Here is a 26,162-nt window from a genome sequence, read left to right on the forward strand (position 1 = left end):
CACCTCAACAGAGGAGAGCAAATAACCTGTTGCAAATAGCACCAAACTACTCTGTAGCTGGATACTGGGAAATATACAGGGTGGGCCCAGGCAATTTGTTTTCCAGTTTTACCTTCTTTTGGGGAACAATTTGTCATCTATCCAACTGCACGGCTAATGTACAGAAGTGTGAGTGCAAACCTGCAATCTATTCTGTGGCACAGGACACTGGAATATGACACACCACCCCAAAATTAGGTTCCATCCTATCACTCAGTTAGCAGTGTCGTTTATTTCATATTACGTGACATAGCTGTAAGATGACACCGCCCACTGTGGATAATTTTTGAGCAATAAAGCCAAGGCACCAGCATTTTTTTTTTTTTGAAAAGGGGAGAGCAAAAATCAGAAACTTTCACAACACTTACAAGTTGCATGCTTATGCAATTCAAGTGAAAATTCTGCCAATAAGCCATGGGAGAACATAGTGCAGAACATATGTACAAATCCATTTAAGCTGAGGAGGTGGTACAATATGCTTAGTAACACAAGATGTGTAAAAGAATCCAACACGTCTATCTTGAATGGAGCTAAATGTCTAATGAGGGAGGAAACTTGAAGTTTAGATAAAAATTAGTGGAATCTTTAAGCTAATAGTTTTCAGACAGCACGATTACCCTTCTTTCGCTCTCTCCCATGCCCCATTACAATTCTGTGGGAGCCATAGGGATTACAAACATTGGGCCGGATATTCCGATCTCTCCGGGTGGGTACGTGCTGTGCACCCACCCGTAGGGACATTGGAAATGCCGGTTTCAGGCATGCACAGCGCATGTGCTGAAAACCGGCATATCCGATCTGTCAAGAATCCTCATGACAGATCCTCCGGCTGCCCTGGAGAAGGGCCTCTGCAGGCGGATAGTTCTGCTTTTTGGAGACCCTCCGTCTGCAGAAAACCCTTAAAATTCTTACGCCTGGTTAAAGCAGGTGTAAGGCCTGCTTTTGCCAGGATAAGAGTAAAAAAAAAAAATGTTTTTCCCACTGATTTATCATTTAAAAATACTTTAAAAAAGGTAAGTTTATTTTTAGCCCCGTAAAATACTTAATTTTTTATTTTTGTTTAAAATACTTAATTTATTGTAATTGAAAGTCATTTTAAAAATGTGATTAAAAAAATGTATTTAAAGTTTTACTATGTTTTTTCATTGATCTCCATTCATATATTTGACAGGTCTTCCTGTCAAATGTATGAAGGGAGATTCCCTTCTGTGATTGGCTCCCCATGGCCCACGTGATCCCAGGGATGCTGCGAACTACATGCGCCCGAGTTTGGTGAGGCCCAGCATCGGAACTGTGCGTGTCCCGGAAGCCCTCAGGTAAGGGCACAGATTTTTCCAGATCGCAGGCCTCCGCCCGTGGGAGGCCTGCGATCGGAAAATACGGGCCAGTCATTTTTTGTTCTAATTTAAAATAAAGAGCAGCACGCGTTATATTTTCCCTGTACAAAGCTCTATTGTGGAAATTCAGTAAGGCTACAGGGACTGGGAATGCAGTTCCAGTTACCCACTCCAAGCTCCATTATCGAATTTCACAAAAGGTAATTTGTTTGTTTTAAAAAATGAAGTACAGGCTAATGAGCAATTCCACTTTTAATCATTAATAATTTGGTTCCTGCAGGGAGTGCTCTTAAGCAGGTTAAGCTTATCCCTATTTTAAATTTAAGATGCTGTAACATCTAAGGCTCTATCTTTGACCAAACAACTTCAAATGCAAAAGCAGATTTTTATTAATTTTTTTCCCTAAAAACTGATCGCAAAACATTTCTCCTCTTTAAAAAGTTACATCACCAACCAAACATTTCTAGTTTGTTAGTAAAGCAAATGCAACTTGAAAACCCAATTATATTTTACAATATTTGTTACATTTTCAATCCTCAGCCAATATAATTGTCAAGTATACAACTTGCATGCTAGGCCACAAGACGAAAAGGTTTACTCAATAGGCTCTGCTCTTTCACCAATCAAACTTAAAATTCTACTCTATGCAACTAGTTCTAGGAACATACATTTTCCAAAACAAAGCCTAGGGTGTCTGTGAAGACTTGAAAATTAGATACACTAAGTGTACATTTAAAGCTTCAGTATTAGAGCCTCTTCCCCTCAAGGAAGTTCGGCTTGCTTTTGTTTGAAAGTGGAGGCAATATAATAAGAAATTTTCAGAATTATGGAACAGTGATAAAATTGATGCAGATAAATTGTTTCTGCTAATGACAAATTCAAAGACCACATCGAGGCCCAGTGTGGGCACACCATCACAAGACCTGGCTTGGCCCAGCCCATTAAAGTGAACCAGAGGTCAACTGCATACTGTCCCGGATATGCAAGTACAAACAGTGCAGATAGAAAGCTACAGATGAAGAAAGCTAGAGACAAAAACAGAGATAAGCAAATATAGTAAACTGCAAATGACTTCTGAAAAATTTAGGAGTAATTAACTATTCATTTTGAAAATTAGGATGTTTGAGTAAGTGGGGAATTCAGGCAGAAGTAATTGGGGAATCCAGGCAGAACTATTTCACACAAAAAGATAATGCACATATACAGTATGTCACCAAAAAAAGCCACCAAAGCAAGCAGTATAAATGGGTTCAATAGACAACTAGATACATTTTTGGAGAAAGGGGAAATTCCAGGAATGGGGTATCAAGTTATGGTTGAGAGCGAGATCAACCAAAGGACAGGATTGTTGACCCAAGTGGCTTTTACCTGTTGCTAGGTTTTTTGATCAGTAACAACCATAATTTATAACTATTATTTTCAAAAAAGATTTCCAAAAGTTATTCAGGTGGTGAGGTTGCTCTCAGGAATCAACACTTAACAAATCCTTCTTCCTATTCTCATGGAAGGACGGAGTTACTTGCAACTTTAGTTCTGAAATAACAGACCACTACAGGTAGACTATCCTTTATCCGAAAACCTCGGGACCAGCCGTGTTTCGGTTTTCGGAAAATTTCGGATTTCGGAAGGTATTTTATAAGACTGGGAAATTTGTCGGGGGTGGGTCGGCGGGGGGTCGTCGGGAGTCCGCGGGGGGGTTGGCGGGAGTCCGCGGGAGTCGGGGTCGGCGGGGGGGTCCGCGGCGGGGGTCGGGGTCGTGCGCCACTCTGGTCATGTCGTGCACACGACTTACGCTGAACGAGAAAACCTTCGGTTTTTAGAGGGTTTCGGTTTTTGGAAGTTCGGATAAAAGGTAGTCTACCTGTATTACATGTTTTCAAAGGAACCAGTGTTTCAACATATTGCATTATGACTTACCACAATGAATAAACTGGATCAATACGCAAACAAATCTGACGTAGAAGTAATGACTGAGAAGAGTAAATTCCTACTTCACATATTAAAACATCTTAATATTTCAACAAAATATCAAAATGTTAAATTACCTGTGGATGGTAGACACTGAGAGATTTTACTTTGTGGAGTGGTAACAACACTTTCAACAGGAAAACCTTGTGCTCTTCTTTTAATGGTAATGCAAATCCATTAATAATACTGCAGCAAAAAGAAGAAAAAATGTTAGCTAATGAAGTATTCAAACAATATATCTACTCCACCTATTTGAAACAACAAAAATTGGTTACTAGCAGATTTCTTGTGGTGTTGCTCAAGATGATTTGAAAGTTAAGCTGTTGTAATCGCATCTTTCTACAGCTATGTACAATTAGTCACAGAAGTCAGATGAAAAATACTATTAATCAGCAACAAAAAAATTCGATTCGAGGACATCTACAGTATCAAATTAGCAGAAACTCACATTAAAATCTCTATTTACCTTAAATGCTTTGAGTAAAAATATAATACAAATTATCCAGAGCAGTCTCAATGTACAATATCAAATAGGCAGGCTGTCCCCCATGTATTTAGCATGAGTTTTTACAGTGAGGAGCAAGAAATATAAAACTAAAGATTAAACTAAATTGCATCATTCCTTATTTAATAACTCTGGCATAACACTTCGTGTTACTGAAACTTTCTACGTAAATTAAACATTCTATTTCAGGAGTAGGAGTCCTCTCCAAACTGAAAGAAGGATAGTATTTCCAGAAGTTGGGATCTTTCTGCTGTTCTCAAACATAAAAGTGCGGCTATTCTCAACTTTTAGAATGCATTACAAAATACATAATCAAAAAATATTTCAAAGCACAAATCTTTACTCGTCACATACAAAACATGCATAAATAAAAATTGCTTGAAAATAGTAACTTACATTGATTGTGAAAGTTACCTCAGTTTCATTCTAAAATTCATACATATTTGAAGTTTAGATGATTTTATACAAAACAAATTTGATTTACTTCAGTTTCCAAAACAGTTTCCTTAGGGTTTTAGTTGTCAGTCCTTACTCATCGATTGACAGGAGAGGAAAAGGCTGCAGGGCTTACAATCAGCAAGTCCTGGCTTGCTCTGTGAATGGTTAGTCCATCAGTAAGTAAAAGTGCATGCTGGGGGAGTTCATCAGCTGAAAGTGATGGTTCAGAGAGTCACCGTGAACTGTAGACCGACCTCTCAACAGGAACATGCCTCTGATGGAAAGCAGGCATTTTAAATACAGAAAATTCTACTCTTTAGGCAAGTTTAATTGTTTTGTAAATTTTATATTTTATTACAAATATTACAAACCCGATTCTCAGCAAGTCTTCAACTTGGTAGAGAAAGCAAGATGGTAGCAAAAGGATTTTCAAAAAGATTTTGAAATAATTTCACTGGCTCTTTATTTTTATTGACAGAATTTGCTGACTGCTCATGCTTAATGATTTTAATACACCCTTAAACGTTGCTTATTGTAGTTTTTTTGTAAAGCCATATTCCTCCTTTTGATTCAAATGCTGAGAAAATTAGTGACAGCTGTGTGATAAAGTAAGAGAGATGTTAAAGGCCACTCATTTCATAATGAATAACGGAATTTAATCCTCAAAGCTCTGTTATTTATATCCCAGAATATCATGCAATAAAAACTGAATTTGAATATTGTTTGGGCACACGTCAGTGAAATTGCACATTCATAAACAAATTATAACTGAAGATGATCACTGGAGGATTCCAGCTGTCTACCAGTAATGAGTGGAAGAGAGCCCGAGAGCAATGGTGGGGAAGATTTATACAGTTCCGGCCACTGGTTCATGAGTCATAGAGTCATAGAGTTTTACAGCACAGAAAGAGGCCCTTCGGCCCATCGTGTCCGCGCCGCCCATCCACCCCTGTCCTGTCTAATCCCATTTTCCAGCATTTGGTCCATAGCCTTGTATGCAATGGCATTTCAAGTGCTCATCCAAATGCTTCTTGAATGTTGTGAGGGTTCCTGCCTCTACCACCCTTTCAGGCAGTGAGTTCCAGATTCCAACCACCCTCTGGGTGAAAAAGTTCCTCCTCAAATCCCCTCTAAATCTCCTGCCCCTTACCCTGAATCTATGCCCCCTTGTTATTGACCCCCCTACTAAGGGGAAAAGTTCCTCTTTATCTACCCTATCTATGCCCCTCATCATTTTGTACACCTCAATCAGGTCCCCCCTCAGCCTTCTTTGCTCCAAGGAAAACAACCCCAGCCTGTTTAGTCTTTCTTCATAGCTGAGGCGCTCCATCCCAGGTAACATCCTGGTGAATCTTCTCTGCACCCTCTCCAAAGCAATCACATCCTTCCTATAGTGAGGCGACCAGAACTGCACACAGTACTCCAGCTGTGGCCTCACCAGCGTTTTGTACAGCTCCATCATAACCTCCCTGCTCTTATATTCTATGCCTCGGCTAATGAAGGCAAGTATCCCATATGCCTTTTTAACCACCTTATCTACCTGTTCCGCTGCCTTCAGAGATCTATGTACATGTACACCAAGGTCCCTCTGACCCTCTGTACTTCCTAGGGTCCTACCACTCATTGTGTATTCCCTTGCCTTATTTGTCCGTCCAAAATGCATCACCTCGCACTTTTCAGGGTTAAATTCCATTTGCCACTTTTCCGCCCATCTGACCAACCCGTTTATATCGTCCTGTAGCCTGAGGCTTTCCTCCTCGCAATTTACCACCCCACCAATTTTCGTGTCATCTGCGAACTTACTGATCATACCTTTTACATTCTCATCCAAATCATTTATGTAGATCACAAACAACAAGGGACCCAGCACCGATCCCTGAGGTACCCCACTGGACACAGGCTTCCAGTCACAAAAGCATCCTTCGACCATCACCCTCTGCCTCCTGCCACTCAGCCAGTTTAGGATCCAACGCGCCAAGGCACCCTGGATCCCATGGGCTCTTACCTTCTTGACCAGTCTCCTATGCGGGACTTTGTCAAAAGCTTTACTGAAGTCCATGTAAACCACATCCACAGCATTTCCCTCATCCACCCCCCTAGTCACCCCCTCGAAAAATTCAATCAGATTTGTCAGACATGATTTAACCTTGACAAAGCCATGCTGACTATCCCCGATTAATCCTTGCCTCTCCAAGTGGAGATTAATTTTGTCCCTCAGAATTTTTTCCAATAATTTCCCCACCACAGATGTTAGGCTCACTGGCCTGTAATTCCCTGGTTTATCCCTGCTACCCTTCTTGTATAGTGGTACTACATTAGCTGTTCTCCAGTCCTCTGGTACATCCCCTGTGGCCAGAGAGGTTCTGAAAATTTGTGTCAGAGCCCCTGCAATCTCCTCCTTTGCCTCCCACAGCAGCCTGGGATACATCTCGTCCGGGCCTGGGGATTTATCCACTTTTTGGCCTGCTAAAACCGCTAGCACCTCCTCCCTCTCAAGAAATTTCTGCAAAGATTGAATGCTGTGCTTTGTGACTGGTTCTTAGGCATGTATCTCTCTCTCACACAGCTGTCACTAATTTTCTCAGCAAAGTGAGGATAAATCTGAACCTGTTCACCAGAGAAGCTTTCATAATACAATGCAAGAACAGGAGAAGGTGGATGGATGACATGGCATAAATTGCTGGTTCCTAATTGGTGCTGGTAATTGGCAGAGATTGGCATTATTCAAGATGGAGTGGAGACCAAGGACAGGCAGCAAGCCCAGTGAAGAGAATGACATGGGTCAGTGTTGCAGATAGGACCATGGGAGTGAGCATGGTACAGTTTAGGACTGAGGCAGAAGCAGAAAACAGATTGGCCAATGCAGCAACAACCATGAGGAAGGTGGGGGAAGAAATCACCATAAGATTCCAGGTGAGGGAGAGGGGCTATACTGCGAGTGGTACCAGGAGAAGGTAGGCCGAGGTTGATTGAGGGCAACAGGGAGAGAGAGAGAGAGAGAGAGAGAGAGATTTCTCTAGTCCTTCCCCACTAATCCTTGCATCATCCCCTATTCTACCCATTCACTCTCAGTGCCTCACTAAAGCGATTGCCGGCACTAACTAATTAATTTTAATAAATCGACAATGGGGCTATATACACTAAGAATTTATTAGCTCCCAATTTAGTGCTGGGAATCAGTGAAGAGAAGCAGAGTAGGGAATTGGAAAATAGCAGGGCAAAGAAAAAGTCAAGAGGCAAATACTGTGATTAAATTTAAAATACTGAGAGCAGGACAAGGGTGTTGTGCAAATAGGTAGGAACCAGGAGAAGGCATCAGGTCAAACACGGGCAAGAAAACCTCCTGATTAACACCCACTGCCCTCCCTCAGCTGATGAATCAGTACTCCTCCATGTTGAACACCAGTTGGAAGAAGTACCAAGGTCAGCAAGAATGTACTCTGGGTGGGGGACTTCAATGTGCATCACCAAGAGTAGTTCGGTAGCACCACTACTGACCGAGCTGCCCGCGTCCTGAAGGACATAGTTGCCAGTCTGGACCTGTGGCAGGTGGCGAGAACCAACACGAGGGGAAAAACATACTTGACCTCGTCCTCACCAATCTACCTGTCACAGATACATCTGTCCATGACAGTATTGGTAGGAGTGACCACCGCACAGATCTTGTGGAGATAAAGTCCCGTCTTCACACTGTGAACACCCTCCCTCGTGTTGTGTGGCACTACCACCATGCTAAATGGGAGAGGTTCAGAACAGGTCGAGTGGCTCAAAACTGGGCATCCATGAGGCGCTGTGGGTCATCAGCGACAGCAGAATTGTATTCCACCACAATCTGTAACCTCATGGCCCAGCATATCACTCACTCTACCATTACCATCAAGCCGGGGACCAACCCTGGTTCAACGAGGAGTGTAGAAGAGCATGCCAGGAGCAGTAGCAGGCATAGAAACATAGAAGATAGGAGCAGGCCATTCGGCCCCTCGAGCCTGCTCCGCCATTCAATGCGATCATGGCTGATCATCCAAATTCAGTACCCGGTCCCAGCTTTCTCCCCATACCCCTTGATCCCTTTAGCCTTAAGAAATATATCCAACTCCTTCTTGAATATATTTAATGTATTGGCCTCTACTGCCTTCTGTGGTAGAGAATTCCACAGGTTCCCCACTCTCTGGGTGAAGAAATTCCTCCTCATCTCTGTCCTAAATGGCCTACCCCTTATCCTTAGATTGTGACCCCTGGTTCTGGACTCCCCGACCATCGGGAACATCCTTCCTGCATCTAGTCTGTCCAGTCCTGTCAGAATTTTATAAGTTTCAATGAGATCCCCTCTCATTCTTCTAAACTCCAGCGAGTACAAGCCCAATCGACCCAATCTCTTCTCATACGTCATTCCTGCCATCCCAGGTATCAGCTTGGTGAATCTTTGCTGATCTCCTTCCATGGCAAGGACATCCTTCCTCAGATAAGGCGACCAAAACTGCACACAATACTCAAGGTATGGTCTCACCAAGGCCCTGTACAACTGCAGCAAGACATCCTTGTTCCTGTACTCAAACCCTCTCGCTACAAAGGCCAACATACCATTTGCCTTCTTAACTGCCTGCTGCACCTGCATGCTTACCTTTAGCAACTGGTTCACAAGGACACCCAGGTCTCGTTGCACTTCCCCTTCTCCCAATCTATTGCCATTCAGATAATAATCTGTATTCCTGTTTTTGCCACCAAAGTGGATAACCTCACATTATATTGCATCTGCCATGCTTTTGCCCAATCACCCAACCTGTCCAAATCATCCTGGAGTTTCTCAGCATCCTCCTCACAGCACACACGCCCACCCAGCTTTGTGTCGTCTGCAAATTTGGAGATATTACATCTAGTTCCCTTGTCTAGATCATTAATATATATTGTGAATAGCTGGGGTCCAAGGACCAATCCCTGTGGTACCCCACTAGTCACTGCCTGCCACTCGGAAAAAGACCCGTTTATTCCAACTCTCTGCTTCCTGTCTGCCAACCAGTTCTCTATCCCAGTCAATACCTTACCCCCAATGCCATGTGCTTAACTTTACACGCTAATCTCTTATGCGGGACCTTATCGAAAGCCTTCTGAAAGTCCAAATACACCACATCCACTGGTTCTCCCGTATCTATTTTACCAGTTACATCCTCAAAAAATTCCAGTAGATCAGTCAAGCACGATTGAATTACAAATGAGGTGCCAACCTGGTGTAGCTACAGCACAGAACTACATGCATGCTAAACAGCAGAAGCAGCATGCTATAGACAGAGCTAAGCGATCCCACAACCAACGGATCAGATCAAAGCTCTGCAGTCCTGCCACATCCAGTCGTGAATGGTGGTGGACAATTAAACAACTAACGGGAGGAGTCTCCATGAACATCCCCATCCTCAATGAAGGCGGAGCCCAGCACACGAGTACAAGAGACAAGGCTGAACTGTTTGCAACTATCTTCAGCCAGAAGTGCTGAGTGGATGATCCATCTCGGCCTCCTTCCGAGGTCCCCACCATCACAGAAGCCAGTCTTCAGCAAATTTGATTCACTCGACTTGATATCAAGAAACGGCTGAGCGCACCAGATCCAGCAAAGGCCTCGACAACATCCCGGCTGTTGTGCTAAAGACTTGGGCTCCAGAACTAGCCACGCCTCTAGCTAAGCTGTTCCAGTACAGCTACAACACTGGCATCTACCCGACAAAGTGGAAAATTGCCCAGTTATGCCCTGTCCACATAAACCAGGACAAATCCAATCCGGCCAATTACCGCCACAACAGTCTACTCTCAATCATCAGCAAAGTAATGGAAGGTGTCGTCGACAGTGCTATCAAGCGGCACTTACTCACCAATAACCTGCTCACCGATCCTCAGTTTTGGTTCCGCCAGGGCTACTTGGCTCCAGACCTCATTACAGCCTAGGTCCAAACATGGACAAAAGAGCTTAATTCCAGAGGCAAGTGAGAGTGACCTCCCTTGACATCAAGGCAGCATTTGACAGAGTGTGACATCAAGGAGCCCTAGTAAAATTGAAGTCAATGGAAATCAGGGGGAAAACTCTCCACTGGCAGGAGTCATACCTAGCACAAAGGAAGATGGTTGTGGTTGTTGGAGGCCAATCATCTCAGCCCCAGGACATCACTGCAGGAGTTCCTCAGGGCAGTGTTCTGGGCCCAACCATCTTCAGCTGCTTCATGAATGACCTTCCCTCCAACATAAGGTCAGAAGTGGGGATGTTTGCTGATGCACTCGCAACTCCTCAGATAATGAAGCAGTCCGTGCCCGCATGCAGCAATACCTGGACGACATTCAGGCTTGGCTGATGTATGGTGTGAATGTTACTTGCCACTTAAGTGCCTGGCAATGACTATCCCCAACAAGCAAGAGTCTATCCACCTCCCCATGACATTACCATCGCCAAATCCTCCACCATCAACATCCTGGGGGGGCACCATTGACCAGAAACTTCACTGGAACAGCCACATAAATACGGTGGCAACAAGAGCAGGGTCCCCAAAGCCTTTCCACCATCTACAAGGCACAAGTCAGGAGTGTGATGGAATACTTTCCACTTGCCCGGACGAGTGCAGCTCCAACAACATTCAAGAAGCTCGACACCATCCAGAACAAAGCAGCCCGCTTGATTGGCACCCCATCCACCACCATAAACATTCACTTCCTCCACCACCGGTGCACCTTGGCTGCACTTTGTACCATCTACAAGATGCACTGCAGAACTCACCAAGGCTTCTTCGACAGCACCTCCCAAGCTCGTGACCTCCACCACCTAGAAAGACAATGGCAGCAAGTACATGGGAACACCACCACCTCAAGTCATACACCATCCTGACTTGGAAATATATCGCCGATCCTTCATTGTCACTGGTTCAAAATCCTGGAACTCCCTACCCAACAGCGCTGTGGGAGTACCTTCACCCCATGAACGGCAGCGGTTCAGGAAGTTGGTTCACCGCCACCTTCTCAAGGGAAATTAGAGATGGGCAATAAATGCTGGCCTTTCCAGCGGCGCCCACATCCCGTGAATGAAATAAAAAAGAACTAAGATTGGGTAGAAAAGGAAGTGGGAGAACGATACATAGGAATGGGGCAGAAGCAACAGCAGACTGGTAACTAGCAGGGCACAAGAATGAAGGAAGCAGGGCCATCAATAGTGGGAGGTTGGAATCGAAATGGGTTTATACTGAAGATGCGAGATAAGTCAAGTGATTATCAAAAGCATGTCCCTCTTACCCATGTCAGTCATCATGCTGCTGGTTCTCAACCTTCTCTTCTGCTTCCCTCTCCTTATGTGCTGCTCGTCTTTTATTCTATTCTCCTTTCCGATAGGGGGTGGTAGTTAGTTTGGCATAGTGGAAAGGGAGCGGGAGTTGCTGAAGGCAGATCGAGTTTTGCACTGGTGGGTGTGCAGAGCCACAAATTGCCATAGGCCATATTTTCAAGTTGTAGGCGTGGGGTGTGCCGATTACAAGAGGAATCCTGCCACAGCTGGATGGCACATGGCGGGGGGGGGGGGGGGGAGGGGTGGATAAGGTCAGCAGAAGGATGTGGTCAGGATGCAGGGTGGTAATGAAAAAACAAAGCAAATAGGATGGGCTTTCCAGACCACTTATGTGATGTGATCTGGGAAATTTTAGGGAGCCATGAGAAGACTGAAGTGTAGCAGAGTCATGGAGGAAGCAAGCACTTTAAGAGGCTTTAAGAAGCCAGCATGTTTATCATGGGTAGCATCATAAGTCAGAGGCATAGCTGACAGTGGGATGGGTTTTTCAGGGCTGTGCAGGGGGAAAAAAATATAAAGAACTGCATGGGAAGTAAACCCAGAAGTGGAGCTGGGAGAAAGGCAGACATGGTGAGGCTGAAGAACGTGGAGGACGGAGGAAGAACCAGGGCTGTGAGGGCATTAGAATCAGAGACAGTTTCAAGACATGAATGGGTTTTTACATTGGTTCAGAGTAGGGATCGAGGCACTTGTTTTAAAATAAGGGGAGCAGCCCAAAGGACAAGCTAGGAGAATGTTCTTATTATGTAAATTTGCTGTTTTCAGTAATATGACATGACTGACAAGGTAAGAATATTATATTCCTTACTTATATTTAAAAAGGTACAGGCATCAACTATTAAGATACATGCCTCAAAACCGTCCTTTTTCTAATTGTTTAGATTCTCCACTGGCTGGAGTCACACCTAGCACAAAGGAAGATGGTTGTGGTGGTTGGAGGTCAATCATCTCAGCCCCAGGACATCGCTGCAGGAGTTTCGCAGGGCAGTGGCCTCGGCCCAACCATCTTCAGCTGCTTCATCAATGACCTTCCCTCCAACATAAGGTCAGAAATGGGGATGTTCGCTGATGACTGCAGTGTTCTGCGCCATTCGCAACTCCTCAGATAATGAAGCAGTCCATGCCTGCATGCAACATTCAGGCTTGAGCTGATAAGTGGCAGGTAACATTCGCGCAAGTGCCAGGCAATGACTATCTCCAGCAAGTGAGGGTCTAACCACTGCCCATTAAAATTCAACGGCATAACCATCTCCGAATCCCCCACCAACATCCTGGGGGGGTCACCATTGACCAGAAACTTAACTGGACCAGCCACATAAATACTGTGGCAACAAGAGCAGGTCAGAGGCTGGGTATTCTGCAGTGAGTGTCTCACCTCCTGACTCCCCAAAGCCTTTCCACCATCTACACGGCACAAGTAAGGAGTGTGATGGAATACTCTCCACTTGCCTGGATGAGTGCAGCTCCAGCAATACAAGAAGCTCGACACCATCCAGGACAAAGCAGCCCGCTTGATTAGCACCCCATCCATCACCTTAAACATTCACTCCCTCCACCACTGGCGTACCGTGGATGCAGTGTGTGCCATCTACAAGATGCACTGCAGCAACTCGCCAAGGCTTCTTCGGCAGCACCTCCCAAACCCGCGACATCTACCACCTAGAAGGACAAGGGCAGCAGGCGCATGGGAACACCACCACCTCCAAGTCACACACCATCCTGGCTTGGAAGTATATCACCGTTCCTTCATCGTTGCTGGGTCAAAATCCTGGAACTCCCTCCCTAACAGCACTGTGGGAGTACCTTCACCACACGAACTGCAGCGGTTCAAGAAGGCTGCTCACCACCACCTTCTCGAGGGCAACTAGGGATGGGCAATAAATGCTGGCATTGCCAGCGATGCCCACATCCCATGAACAAATAAAAAAGCTATAAAGTAGTTTTTTCCCTGTGCATTCTGGATCTGATTTGACAGGAAAAGAAATGAAGTCTATGCTATTCGATTTTTTTTTTTTTTTTTTAAATAGTGACTTGATCATCTTTTATATACTGCTATGAAGGCTTTACTCTATGCTACAGAAAATATCACTCTCATTTCTAGTTACGTATAGAGCATGCATGCTATGTTGCCAAACTAATAGTCCCCTGAAGACTCGAGGTCATCATTCAAAGCCTGACTCAGATCACACAAGGCATAATTAGTAAAAACATTGCAACTGTACCCCTGTGCATGATCTGCAATTTTTTATTAATATCTCACCATCATAGTGGCAGTAACCATAATAGTAAACATGCATTTTTAATTTTTAAAAATGATCTCGGGGTTAATGAAGAATTTGATAGTGAGCCACATAAAAATGGTGTCTGAGCTGCGCAACTGTGGGCTGTCACTTACCTTTATTTTTTTTAAAAAGACTCTTGTCTGTTTTGAGTTTAATGACAGTCAATGTTTGAACTGATTTTCTCTGAATTTACCCAGGTTTTTGGGTCTAATTTCTCCCCTTTTAACACTAAAAATAAAGCATGTGTTTCTAAATTGGCAATAAAGATGGACTTCAAAAGGGTCCTTACTCATAAGAAGCACCCAGCTGTCCAAAAAAAAATACCTAGACTATAAAGTCTTTTCAACAGGACATTATAATAATGCACCTATCAGAAAGGAGGTACAAGTTCAGTATTTTCCCTGCTGGCATTATCCCTGTGCTGATCATTCATTTCTTCTACTGAAAAGCTGTAGCTGGAAATACAGTAGAACATTGCTTATTTTGCACATTTATTTACCATGTGTTCAATTACACACATGATGCATCTCCCCAGAAACGATATCTGTGTCTACCTCGACCATCATTGCCGCTGTGTTCACTCTTTGAGCAAGTGTGTTTGTTTGGAAAGTTTGTGCATTCTCTTATTGATGTGATAAAATATACATCGTCGCTTTAAATTAAATGTTTTGTAGTTATTATTTTGTTTTCTCATTGCACAGTCAATGTGTGAATGGATCCACAATGAACTTTCTCCATTTTGAAAATAGCAGTAACCAAAAGCTAGAGATAATCCAGAGTTTAGCACTTTTCAAATTTCTACTGCAACTTATTTCAAAGCATTAACTGCAGCACCATTGAATGAAAATAAGTTTTGATCAGACTACAACTCAGTACAGATATAATCAATTTGTCAGCTGTTGGTATTATGTTACAACTTACAATTGGCAATTTACAGCACCAAATGTGATAAATTTTGGGAAAATTTGCATAAGCAACACTAAATGCTAGTTAACAGCTTTTCCCTTATGGTGCTATTGAAACTTAGTGGACAGGGAACTAACCTCCATCTGCACATTGGGTATGGGTTGCTAATTACATAATGAGTGTACAAGATAAATAATTGCATTTGTATTCTGCCTTTCACTTCAAAACATCTCAAAGTGCTTTACACAATTAAATTACTTTTGGAAATGCACCGACTTTTATGTAGGCAAAAACAGCAGAAGTGATTACCTGATATCCACATGTTTTCGCAACTGCTAGCTGGTCAGTTCCCATTAATGCAGATAGGCAATGTTTTACTGTAGATGAAAACTGAATGACTTTCCTGTCCACTCATAAAATGACTGCTTGTAATAATTACATGCAATGACCTTAAATTCCCTTTAGATTGCAACCAATGGGTGATTTCAGATGAGGTAGTAGAACCTTATTTTATTTCTTTAAGAGGTTAGTTTACTGCTACTGTATAGAACTCTGCATATAGTAGAAAGTTTTGGACAATACAGTAACCAGTGTTTATTTAATATTCATGTACATGATAAATGCATCAGAAAAGTAAAAATTAATTTTTACAAATAAATGTAGATGGCACTTTCACAAATAGTGAAATGTGTTCTGTTTTGTTTAAAGGTATGTAAACAATATACAAGCAGTTTTTCCCAAACATGGATTAAAATTATGACTTCTTTCCTTACTTCAAAGAAGCTTACTTGCTTTTACTCTTACTCTGAAATTAGATCAGGTAGCTAATTTGAAAATATTAGATGCAATGTTCATTTGTGGAGTATGTTATTCAATTCAGCTATATGACTACAATTTGTATGAAATTAGTTCCTGCAATACAACTACCTGTAACTTGTTAACTCGAGATAGCAGACAGAAATGCGGTTTCCAATTGTTGTTGTGCTAAAATGGCTGACTATAATGCATAAAAGCTGCAAGTGGTATGTTCTGATTCCATGGAAAAATGTGTCTCCATTGGATCATCGAAGGCAGTCATAGACTACCATAGTACGGTCATAGACTTCTGGGTTTCTAAAGCATTAAGGGGAAGAAAAGGCAGGACCTTTATTTGGTTCCTTAGTGTTAGCTGGATTTCTGAGAGTGTGCATAATAAAGTGCTTTGAGAGCATTTGGCTTGCGTATTTCATGTGAAACTCCTTACCCAAGGGATACAAAATGGTACAAAATTCAACAGCAGTAAAGTTTATTTCACAAGATTCAATTTTCAAATATTACAGTATTATTTTTCCAATCCAGAGTTTTTTCATTCATATTTTTCATATTAAGCCCCATTTCTTCCTCTTCCCCCCTCACCCCGCTCAAGTAAGCACACGTACACATTTCCTGAGAAATAGTTTTCTAAACTGTTACTTGCAAAATTTGGTTTAGAAATACTTTATGAACCTCTCAATACATCCTCCAGTATTGTTAAATGTGCAGTTTTTATTAAAATGTTAAACAGCAGCTTTTAAAGATGCTAAAAACCACTCAAAACTGACAAGGGATTCATGATAGTTTCCTGTGAGCATGCTGACTTTTATAGTCCTTGGGTACTTCTGCATTAAATATAATGCAATTATTTGCTGCTTTAACTGAATTGTACAGTTAGCGTTTTTAAAGATCTTATCTACACTCAAGTACAGAATACAGGTCAAGATCTTTGTTAATGCAAACACCGACTGGAATAATAAACCTCGTCACAAGCATAGATAAATTCAAATGCTTTACCACATGGGAGCAAAACAGTACATGCAACCTAGTTACATTTCCTCTAGATATACCACAGACCTATTTTTAAATACTTCTAGTCAAACAAGGCATAATTAAACCCATGCAATCTCTCCTATGGTAGTCATGGTGATTATAATCAATAATACTTCTATAATTGGTCTGTTCTTTTGGAAAAATAGAAACATATTAATGGTCATTATAACAATCTTTCTAATTTCAAATGTCTCTAAACTGCTCATGAAAGAATATAAATACTCACCTTCCCAAAATTTCCAACAATTCGGCTATACCATTGTGATGTTCAGTTTCATAAATAAACCTAGGATGAATAAAGTGACAATTAATAACATATAGAAACTTGTTAAGCATACAGTATTCTAAGTCTATCAACTAAATCTAAATGCCAGAATAATGCCGAATTATATAGGGTATGGCTGCCTAGTGGTTATGGTACAGCACTAGCAATCCAGAGGTCATGAGTTCAAATGCACCATGGGATGCTGTGAAACTGAAATGAATAAATCTGTTAATTTGTGGGTTAACATCAGGAAAATAACCGTGAAAGCTTCCATTTTGTCATTAAAAATCAAACAACGGAAGGGAACCTACATGTGACTATAGGGTTGACTCCTAATGCCCTCTGAAGTTGCAGGGAAAGCCACCCAGTTGTAAACAATCACAACAAAGTTCAATGCTGTAATAATAAAACTGAACAGACGGCCCAGACATTGCATCAAGAAAAGAGCATGCCAATCTTAGTCAAGTCAACCCTGAAGTCCTCTTCACTAATATCTGGAGGCTGGTACCCAAGTTGGGAGAGACTGGTGAAGGAACAGCCGGATATAATTTACTCGTAGAATCATATCCATCAGCCAACATCCCTGGTTATATCCTTACCCACCAGATGTGAGGGCATAGTCTGGAGAGATTGGCAAAAGCAGCAGCCAACATTGACTCTGGACCCCATTAAGTATCATGGCTTCAGCTAAAACTAGGAGAGAGAAAACTCCTGATGATCACCACCTACGGCACTCCCTTAAATGACGGATCAGTACTCCTCCATGTTGAACATACCTGGAAGAAGGCCTGAAGAATGCACGGTCACAGAATGTACTCCAGGTAGGGGACTTCAATGTCCACCACCAAGAGCAATTTGATTTTACCACCACGGAGTCCTGAAAGAAGTAACTTACTCACCAATGTGCTGTCACAGATACATCAGATAGCATTAGCAGAAGTGATCACCACACAGTACTGGAAGACCAAGTTTTGTCACCAACATATGGCAATACCACTGTGCTAAGTGGGACAGACTAAAGACAGATCTAGGTCCAAATCTGGGCATCATGAGGTGCTGTGGGCTATCAGCAGAATATCACCACAATCTGAAACATCACGACCTGCCACATTCCTCAAACCTTGATCAATCAAGCCAAGAGACCAACCATAGTTCAGTGTAGAGTGTAGGAAAACGTACCAGGAGGAGCATTATGTATAGCTTAGAATAACGCATGAACTTCTCAAGGGCAATTAGGGATGGGCAATAAATGCGGCCTCGTCATTATTGCCCACATCCCTAGAACAAATTAAAAAAGTGGAAGTCATAGTCATACTGTACAGTGCTCAGGTCAGATCATACTTTGAGTACTATATCCAGTTCTGGTCACCAAGATACAAAGGAGTTATTGAAGCCTTGGAAGAAGATCAGAAGAGGCACAAGGCTGATCTCTCGTGCCAGAGGGCTGAGGTATAAGGAAAGACTGGGCTTTAGAATCTTGAAAGGAGGTGACTAAAAGGTGACCTTATAGAGGTATATGATAGTAAACTGCATGCAAAACATAGATCCAGGAAAACTTTTCAGGCTAAACCATGAGTAGGACAAGGGACATAACTGGTAAAAGATAAATTTAGGACTACAACCAGCAAGTTCCTCTTCAGAGTAATAAACACATGGAAGTGAAAACCCTGGAATTATTTAAGGAACGATTGAGTTGCATGATAGTGGGGGAAGGAACACTCAGAGGGTCTTTCTGGACAGACGAGCCATGGTGGGTGAGTTTCTTACACATGTGCATTTCTTACACATTTTCAAAATAATTGCTATGTTGGTTAAAAAAAAAAAATTACAACACACTACATTCCCCATTACGGATTGAAAAAATACAGCAGGCAAATTTACACAATTATTTTTTCTCCACACACCTATAAAATATATTATTGATTTGTTTTCGGATATAAGCCCTTAGGCCCAAGAATTTTCCATAGATGCGATGTAAGGTTGTTTTCAAAAAGTCTCTTTCACGTGGATCTTCACTGTCAAACAGTTCTAACAGCTGTTGAAATGAAAAAAAAAGTTAGCGACATTGAAACTTTATATATACATATACACAATCCTAACCAAATGAGCACTACAACTTATATTGGTTGGAAATGGGCTTGGCAATAGTAAACAGGTAACGATAAATGGTCAGACACTATTGGATTTGGAGGTAGAGCTTCAGAGGGCTGTTTTGCTTCCCATGCACTCCACACTTTTAACAGTATCATTTTTTTCTCAACTACACCAAACTATGTAGCCAGGTTTAGGGAAGACAGCATTACAACAGAATCAGGAGCATCCAGTTGATGTGAATTGATTAACAAGGTTTAAATCATACCTGTATAGATATTTGACTAAACTTTAAAAATGTAACTTAGAAGGCCGCAATCAGAAAGTGCATGCTATTTTGACATTGTACTTTTGACACAGTGGAGAGGGATATAGGATTTAAAATTCTTAGCAAGAGAAGCCAACATTTAGCTTGCTTGCATTCAAGAAGAGATGATCAAAAGTCTTTAAAATGCTGAAAACATTGACAAACCAGAATAGAGATTAGTAGAACATTACTCATCCACACAGTGGCACATGTACTATGGACCCCTAACAAAACAGGTTAATACTAGGCCAATGAACTCCTTTAAATTAAAAAAGAGCTAAATGCGAGGCAAAGCTTAGGTTCGAAGATTGGAGGCAGATCAAATATTTTACTGTACACTACAGTTCCAGTCTTCTTGAGGCCTTGGGATAACAACTGGTTGCTGAAGTGTAGATTGTAATGCTGGTGATATCCTGGAATTTCCTTAGATTAACATTTGGGTTTGACAGAGAAATTACAAAATGTTCTAAATTTTACCGAGTTATTCATCACTCTCAGGATATTAAATAAATCAGTGAGCATATGTCGATACAAATTGCACACAGTCTGTTGGATGACATTAGCTCAGTGAATTGAATGGCCTTCCCATTCCATTTGACACTGAAAACAAGCAATTTATCTTGATTTATAGTTATTTCAGAAATCAGATGTTTCTTTCCTTGTTTCAGTTTTGCTCAGTTGGTAGCACTTTAACCTCTGAATCAGAGTGTTGAGGGTTCAAGCCCTACTCCAGGACTGGAGCTCATAATCTAGGCAGACAGTCTAGTGCAGTACTGAGTGCAACATTACCAGAGGAGCCATCGTTCAGGTGAAATATTAAAACAAAGCTCAGTCTGCCTGCTCTGGTTAAAAATCCCATGGCAGACTTTTGTTCAAAATTTACCGACACCAGAAAACCCAGCAAACTATCAACCAGTTACATGGAACAAAAAATATGTCCATCAAAAATATAAATAGGTGCCATAGGTCCTAACAATGCGATTCAGGCCCAGAAGTCAGCTTCCTTCTCCCTCTACACTCCTTGCACTGAAACCTAGGATGGTAACCTGGGCCTACATTCCAACCAAGGCTCCAACTCAATATCCCTAAGCGGGAAAACAATTTAAATTTGCAGAACTGGTAGCATCGTGCAAGATGCCCTAGCTGATTAAATGTAATAACATTTTAAAGCTCAATTTAGCACAACGTCTGAATCCATATAGCAACAGGGAAGTATTCCCAATGGGCATACAGCCAGCACTGTAAAAAGCTACCATCCTCTCCCTAACTCCTCCACTTACCTCTGGGGGAAGGGGAACTGAGTAATTCCTGCATCTCTCCCAATGCTGGCCAACGCAAACAAAGCAGCAGCTATCCAACCACTCAAGCTGTAGACTTGGGCTGTTGCCCTCGCATCACACCCACAACCATTAAAAGTCCTTGCCATCTCTTAACAGCCTCACGTTAAAGGGAAAACACCCATAACAAATTTCCCTAAAGGCATGGTCAGTGACAACCCCCAAGCCGTAAAGCACATATGGGACAGGAGAATGCAAGTGCTGCGCAGATGTCCACTAAAACTACACAGCAACCCACCCTGCCAGCCTCCTAAGGAATCACACTATAGTTGCCAAGACAAGCCCTAGGTAAAACCAAACACAGCTACATAGACTTGCTTGCTGAGACTAGAAGAGTGGATATGTTCACAAGTTCCCTGAACATACTACATGCAAAAATCCCCAAATACCTCATGTATGCCTTGGCCCACCAGCTGAACCAGACTGGGCCAGGATGGAGGGGTTGGATGAAAAATCATATGCACACTCTACCTGGGGAACCAATAAACAAATTGAAGACCATCCTGGCAAAATGAACAGGTGGCCCAGCATGTAGAAAAGGGGAATGATAGAAAGCCAAGCAACCCTAGGTAAGGACAAACCCTCTGCCACATAGCTTGCCAAGGTTCCTGGCACCTAGAACCACAGCCCAGTCCAGTCCACAGCCCAATGCCAAACTGAAACAACAATAAACCAAACAAAGCACCAGTACGGCTAATAAAATAAAACCCCTAAAATTAAACGGTCTCAATTTAAAAAATCATGACTTGCCTTAAAGGGCAGACATGGCTTTCCTGCAATAAACTTATCTTAGTCCTACAGAACATGCAAATCTCACGAGTGTGTAAACCAAACCTAGACAGCCTCATTCTCTTCCAAAAGCAGAAATGTAGCAATGCTAAACAAGAAGCAACTACCCTTCACGGTGGAGTAGGTCATCCCAGGAGAAAACAGCTGCTACACCTCGACAAGCTCAATCGACCCCATAGTAATGTGCAAGCAGTGTGGGGGATCTAGGCCTCATATGTATGGCAAGTCCTGCACCCAACTCATACAAGCCACACTCCAGACTTAAAATTATTTCTTTCTGAACACCACTTGGCACAAGTCCAGAGCTGTATCATTGGTACTATCATCTGTGACAAACAACTGCCCATAACTCTCCAGATATAATTAGACAACCCACTGGCACATCAACCCTTTCCTCCTTGACCACAAATTGAGAACCTCCATCTACACCTGGCTTACCCACTTTACCTCAGAATTAGAGCCCTAAATCCACCTCAGCATTATTATGAAAGAGCACAAAGGCAGTCCTCAAGAGCCACATAAAACCTACACTACACCCAGAAATCACAGGGGGAAAAAATGATACAGAACAGAGAACAGGTGAACTAGAAACCCATCATAAAAGCTCCGTTTAGCAAGAGCTGAGAAGGCCCTGATCTAGGGACAGCTAAACAGCCTACTCACTGTTGGTGTGTAATAACACTCTGCTACACCAAGGCCAAATACTATGAATGGGGAACAAGATGATAACTCATAACATACACCATGCACAAACAAGTACAGAAAATGAAATGAACACTGAATAAATCAGTAAATGAGAGTCAAAACCTCAGTGATCCCATTGGAGACAAAGAGTTTGCTACATATTATGCTTTCCTCTGCACCTCCAAGGTACAGAACACACAAGAAATGGAACAGTCACTAGCCAACCTTCCAATTCTCCATCTCATAAAGGAAAGATATTTACCACATACTGGTGACCCATCCCAGAATCTTTCTAATCAGCCACAATTACATAAAATGTACAGCACAGAAACAAGCCATTCTGCCCACCTGATTCATGCTGGTTTATGCTCAACACGAGCCTCCAATCATCATCATACATAACGAAGCAAAGACCCCAATGCCGATACCACTCAACTGCAATTATGAAGTACTGATCAAGATTCTGGCCTCCAAATTAGACAGTTGCCCTGGACTAGTTTCCCCAAACCAGGTTAATTCGAGGACCACTCTTGGTAAACACCGCCAGCTCAATACATCATGTTGGACCCATGTCCACACATACTCGGCCTACTACCAGCAGGGCAAGGAATCCCTACTACCCTCAAGCTTGTACAGATCTTGCTCCTAACCACAAGAAAATTCCGCACCTTGTTGCGGCAATCCAACATCCTTCCATAACTAATGTGGTCTAAGCACACATGGGATATTTGCCTATCAGAGCAAGTAATGCATAAACCTCCGATCCATAACCAGATCAATCCTAGAGCTAACTGCTGAGCATACAGGCCTCACTACTCTGCATAACTACAAAGACTTACGTCTCTTGTAGCCTTCTGCAGCTCCGCAACCCCCTTTTCAAACCCTGAGCATCCACTGACCAGGGATGCATCTGGCCCTGTCAGAGCATCCCTCACCCCAATGTATATAACTAAGTTATAGCAATCAATGCAGTGAAAGTACGGTAAAACCTTTATTATAACATATACTCTAGCGACCCATGTTCTGAAAGTATTTAAACTTCTATTAAATACCAAGAGTTCCCATGGCATAATTTGAAAAGAAGCAGGGAGCTCTCCCAGGGTTCTTGCTATCATTCATCCTTCAACCAACAGCATCAAAAACAAATTAACTGGTAAATGCTATATATGGGATGTTGCCCTGTACAAAAAGGCTGGCACGTGTGCCAACAGTCACCACATTCAAAATAATTCATGGTATGTAAATTGCTTTGAGGTATTGGAGACGTTATGAGATGCTATACAGAAGAACAAACTTGTATTTATATTGCACCCGTCATATCCTCAGGAGATCCTAGAGTGCCTTACAATGAATAAACTACTTTTGAAGTGTAGTCACGTCGGCAAACAATGCTTTTTATAGCTTCATATTATATCTCAAAAATGGGGGGGGGAGGGGGGGGGAAGAAACTGAAGTTAACTAGTATACTGACTGCATCCTAACACTAGCTATAAACCTTTCTAGTTTGCTTTATGGTGACGTGACTTGGACAACACAAAAGCTAGTATCGCAGCTCTATGACTAAACGTTACAAAATTAGACATGACATGAAGCAAAATACCCCATTACCAACAGAGACGCCTACAAATCTGTGCAGCAATAGTCACTGTAGAATCTGATGCACCAATAAGAAGTTACACACTAAGATTTATCTTGTCTGGACTATCACCACACACCAATTAGCAGCAAAAATCATGGAAAATAATGCTGAGCAAGATCCAACTTAATGCGGCCAGTTTGATTAACAAAAAGGTTATGCTATGCCATAAAATTAGAAAATGCAAGCTAGTAAGCCATTGCCATCTACACTGAAGAATTATAAATTTTAAAAAAATGAACATGGTACTTTAGAAGGGGAAAAAAATCAAAACGGCTGGTTATTTCTCTTACCTGCATTACAAATTTCTGGTCAATGTACTTCTTTGCTATATTTGGTTGAAAATCAGGAGACTCTAGAAACCTCAAGAAAAATTCATACACCAACTGAAGAAAGAAAATTTGAATAAAGTTTATTAGCATCAACAGATTACCAAGATTACTTTACATTCATTAAAGAGATACTAAAAAATGTCATGTTCTACTTGTAAATCTCTTTTGGTTGTTCCATGTTGTACAGCTGAGCTGCAATATGTTGAGCTGCCCCATAGGACATGCACAAGTGGCTTATGGCAACTTGCCCACTAATTTTACCTCTCCCTCTGCTGGGAAGTGCTTTGTTCCCAGCTGTTGAACCTGCAGCAACTAGGCAGAGATCAGGAACCTGGAGCTTTTACACCAATAGCGCTTTTTAAAAAAACAAAATACACAAAGAATGGTAGGAAATATATAACTTCCTGGTGTGGAAAATTACTTAGTGCGAAGACCACAAGAGACATTAGCTGCAGGCTTTTTACCCACACTCCTAGAGCACCTCCCTCTGAGGGTGTGTTTTAACTGGTTCGCACAAGTCTAGATAATGTAACGACTCGGCAATTTGTTTCACAATTATTTTTGCTTTTCCAGGTTTATATTAGGACTATTCTTTCTAGTTAACAATCACTTACGCTCAGATGGAGGTTGCTTGCTAGTAGTTCCATACTGATTTTCAGTGAGAAACCACAACTAAGGCCCAACATAGGACCAGTAATAAGAAACCATTAAACTAAAACTTTATGTAGGTGTAGAATTAAGACTATTCTCTACTTGGTCTGGAAGGGATTTTGGATTTTGTTTTAATTTATCCTGTTATTGATAAAAAGTCAGATTCAGCGTACAAATGGTTAACTCCCAGAGATATACAAGCCTTTTAGGATAGTTCCAAGGTGAGACCCCAGAATTAACAGCTCTCTGACATCAGCGTGCTTAATTTTGCATACTACACGTTTGAGACAATAAGGGCAAATAATGGCTGGTCTTAGATATTTTGTGTGATGAGCCACATGGCCCACTCCTGCTCCTATTTCTTATGATAGAATGTTTTTTCCCCCCTCATTAGATCTGGCGAGAGGATTAGCTGAAGAGTCATACAGGGGCTTGCAAACTTCCACACCAATGGGACAGGTTTTCATTCAATGTGGTCATTTTGATTAGCAGCTCAGTAGACCAATCCTCTTCACGCAGAGTTGAGGGAGTGGTCAGAGGACATTCTTTGCTTATCTCCAGTGAACCGATACTACTTGTAACCTAAAGACTGTGCCAGCTACATCTGGGACAGTTTGCTTGTACATGAAATCTGCCTAGAATAGTGACATAGTTGCATACTTTTGTTACAAGGATCAGCAGGAAGTAGATGCATCTAATTGGAAACCTGCAATCTGTTCATTTATATAGTTATTAAAAATGTAAAATAAATCAGTTTGTTGGTTTATAATCATGGCTCATCTCACTAGAGTGCTTGATCCATCTTCAATACAGACAGGAAAATGTAGGTGGCAACAGATGGTCATAGTATCCATACACACAAAGGTCCATGTTTGATCCCCAGGTAACGCTATGTCTAACTAGATATTGGGCAGTAAAGGTATACAGGAAACTTTGGTTTATCCGGAGGTCGTATGTCCGGAAACCTCGATCCAACGGCAGAAATTAGCAGCCGTTTTGGTTAGGTTTTTTTTCTTCTCCTAGCATTTTTTTTTATTTTTATTTTTTTATAACAGTCAGGCTCTGGAAAGCGTCTCTGTAGCTTAGCAACAGCTTCAGAGACGCTTCCAAGGTACGGGCCGAGTGTTTACAAGCTGTTGCTAAGCAACAGTGTTTGTTGTCAGATACGGAGATGAAAACCTCCGTATCCTTCAACATTAGCGCTGGTCTATCCGGAAGTTTTGATAGATCGGCAGCAGCTCGGTCCCGTCGGTGCCGGATATCGTGAAGTTTCCTGTATTTCTCATAGTAAGGTTTGCAAGGCCTGCTTATGGGGGTGGTCGTGATGATAAGCCTAAGAGAATGGGTCAGATTTTGCTGGAGCAGGGCATCCCGTGGTGTGCCCCGTTAAGTTAGACAGAGGAAGGACTGAGAAGGAGGATGAATTAGAGTGTGTGAA

At 42.1% G+C, this 26,162-nt stretch overlaps 1 protein-coding gene across 3 annotated transcripts in view; it reads right to left on the minus strand.

The window, feature by feature from the left end:
- The window catches only part of ppp2r5ca (protein phosphatase 2, regulatory subunit B', gamma a), a 293,739-nt gene that overhangs the window by 57,337 nt on the left and 210,240 nt on the right, over positions 1–26,162 (minus strand). For all 3 annotated transcript variants that reach the window (XM_086002969.1, XM_086002972.1, XM_086002970.1), the window contains 4 exons: positions 24,035–24,127; positions 18,802–18,932; positions 16,859–16,918; positions 3,422–3,530 (listed from right to left, as the gene is read on the minus strand). In XM_086002969.1, the coding sequence (XP_085859095.1) occupies positions 3,422–3,530; positions 16,859–16,918; positions 18,802–18,932; positions 24,035–24,127 (393 nt within the window). The remainder of the gene's footprint in view (positions 1–3,421; positions 3,531–16,858; positions 16,919–18,801; positions 18,933–24,034; positions 24,128–26,162) is intronic.

This window comes from Somniosus microcephalus, chromosome 12, assembly GCF_052327205.1.
Source record: "Somniosus microcephalus isolate GS21.2 chromosome 12, FLI_Smic_1.0, whole genome shotgun sequence".
NCBI lineage: Eukaryota > Metazoa > Chordata > Chondrichthyes > Squaliformes > Somniosidae > Somniosus > Somniosus microcephalus.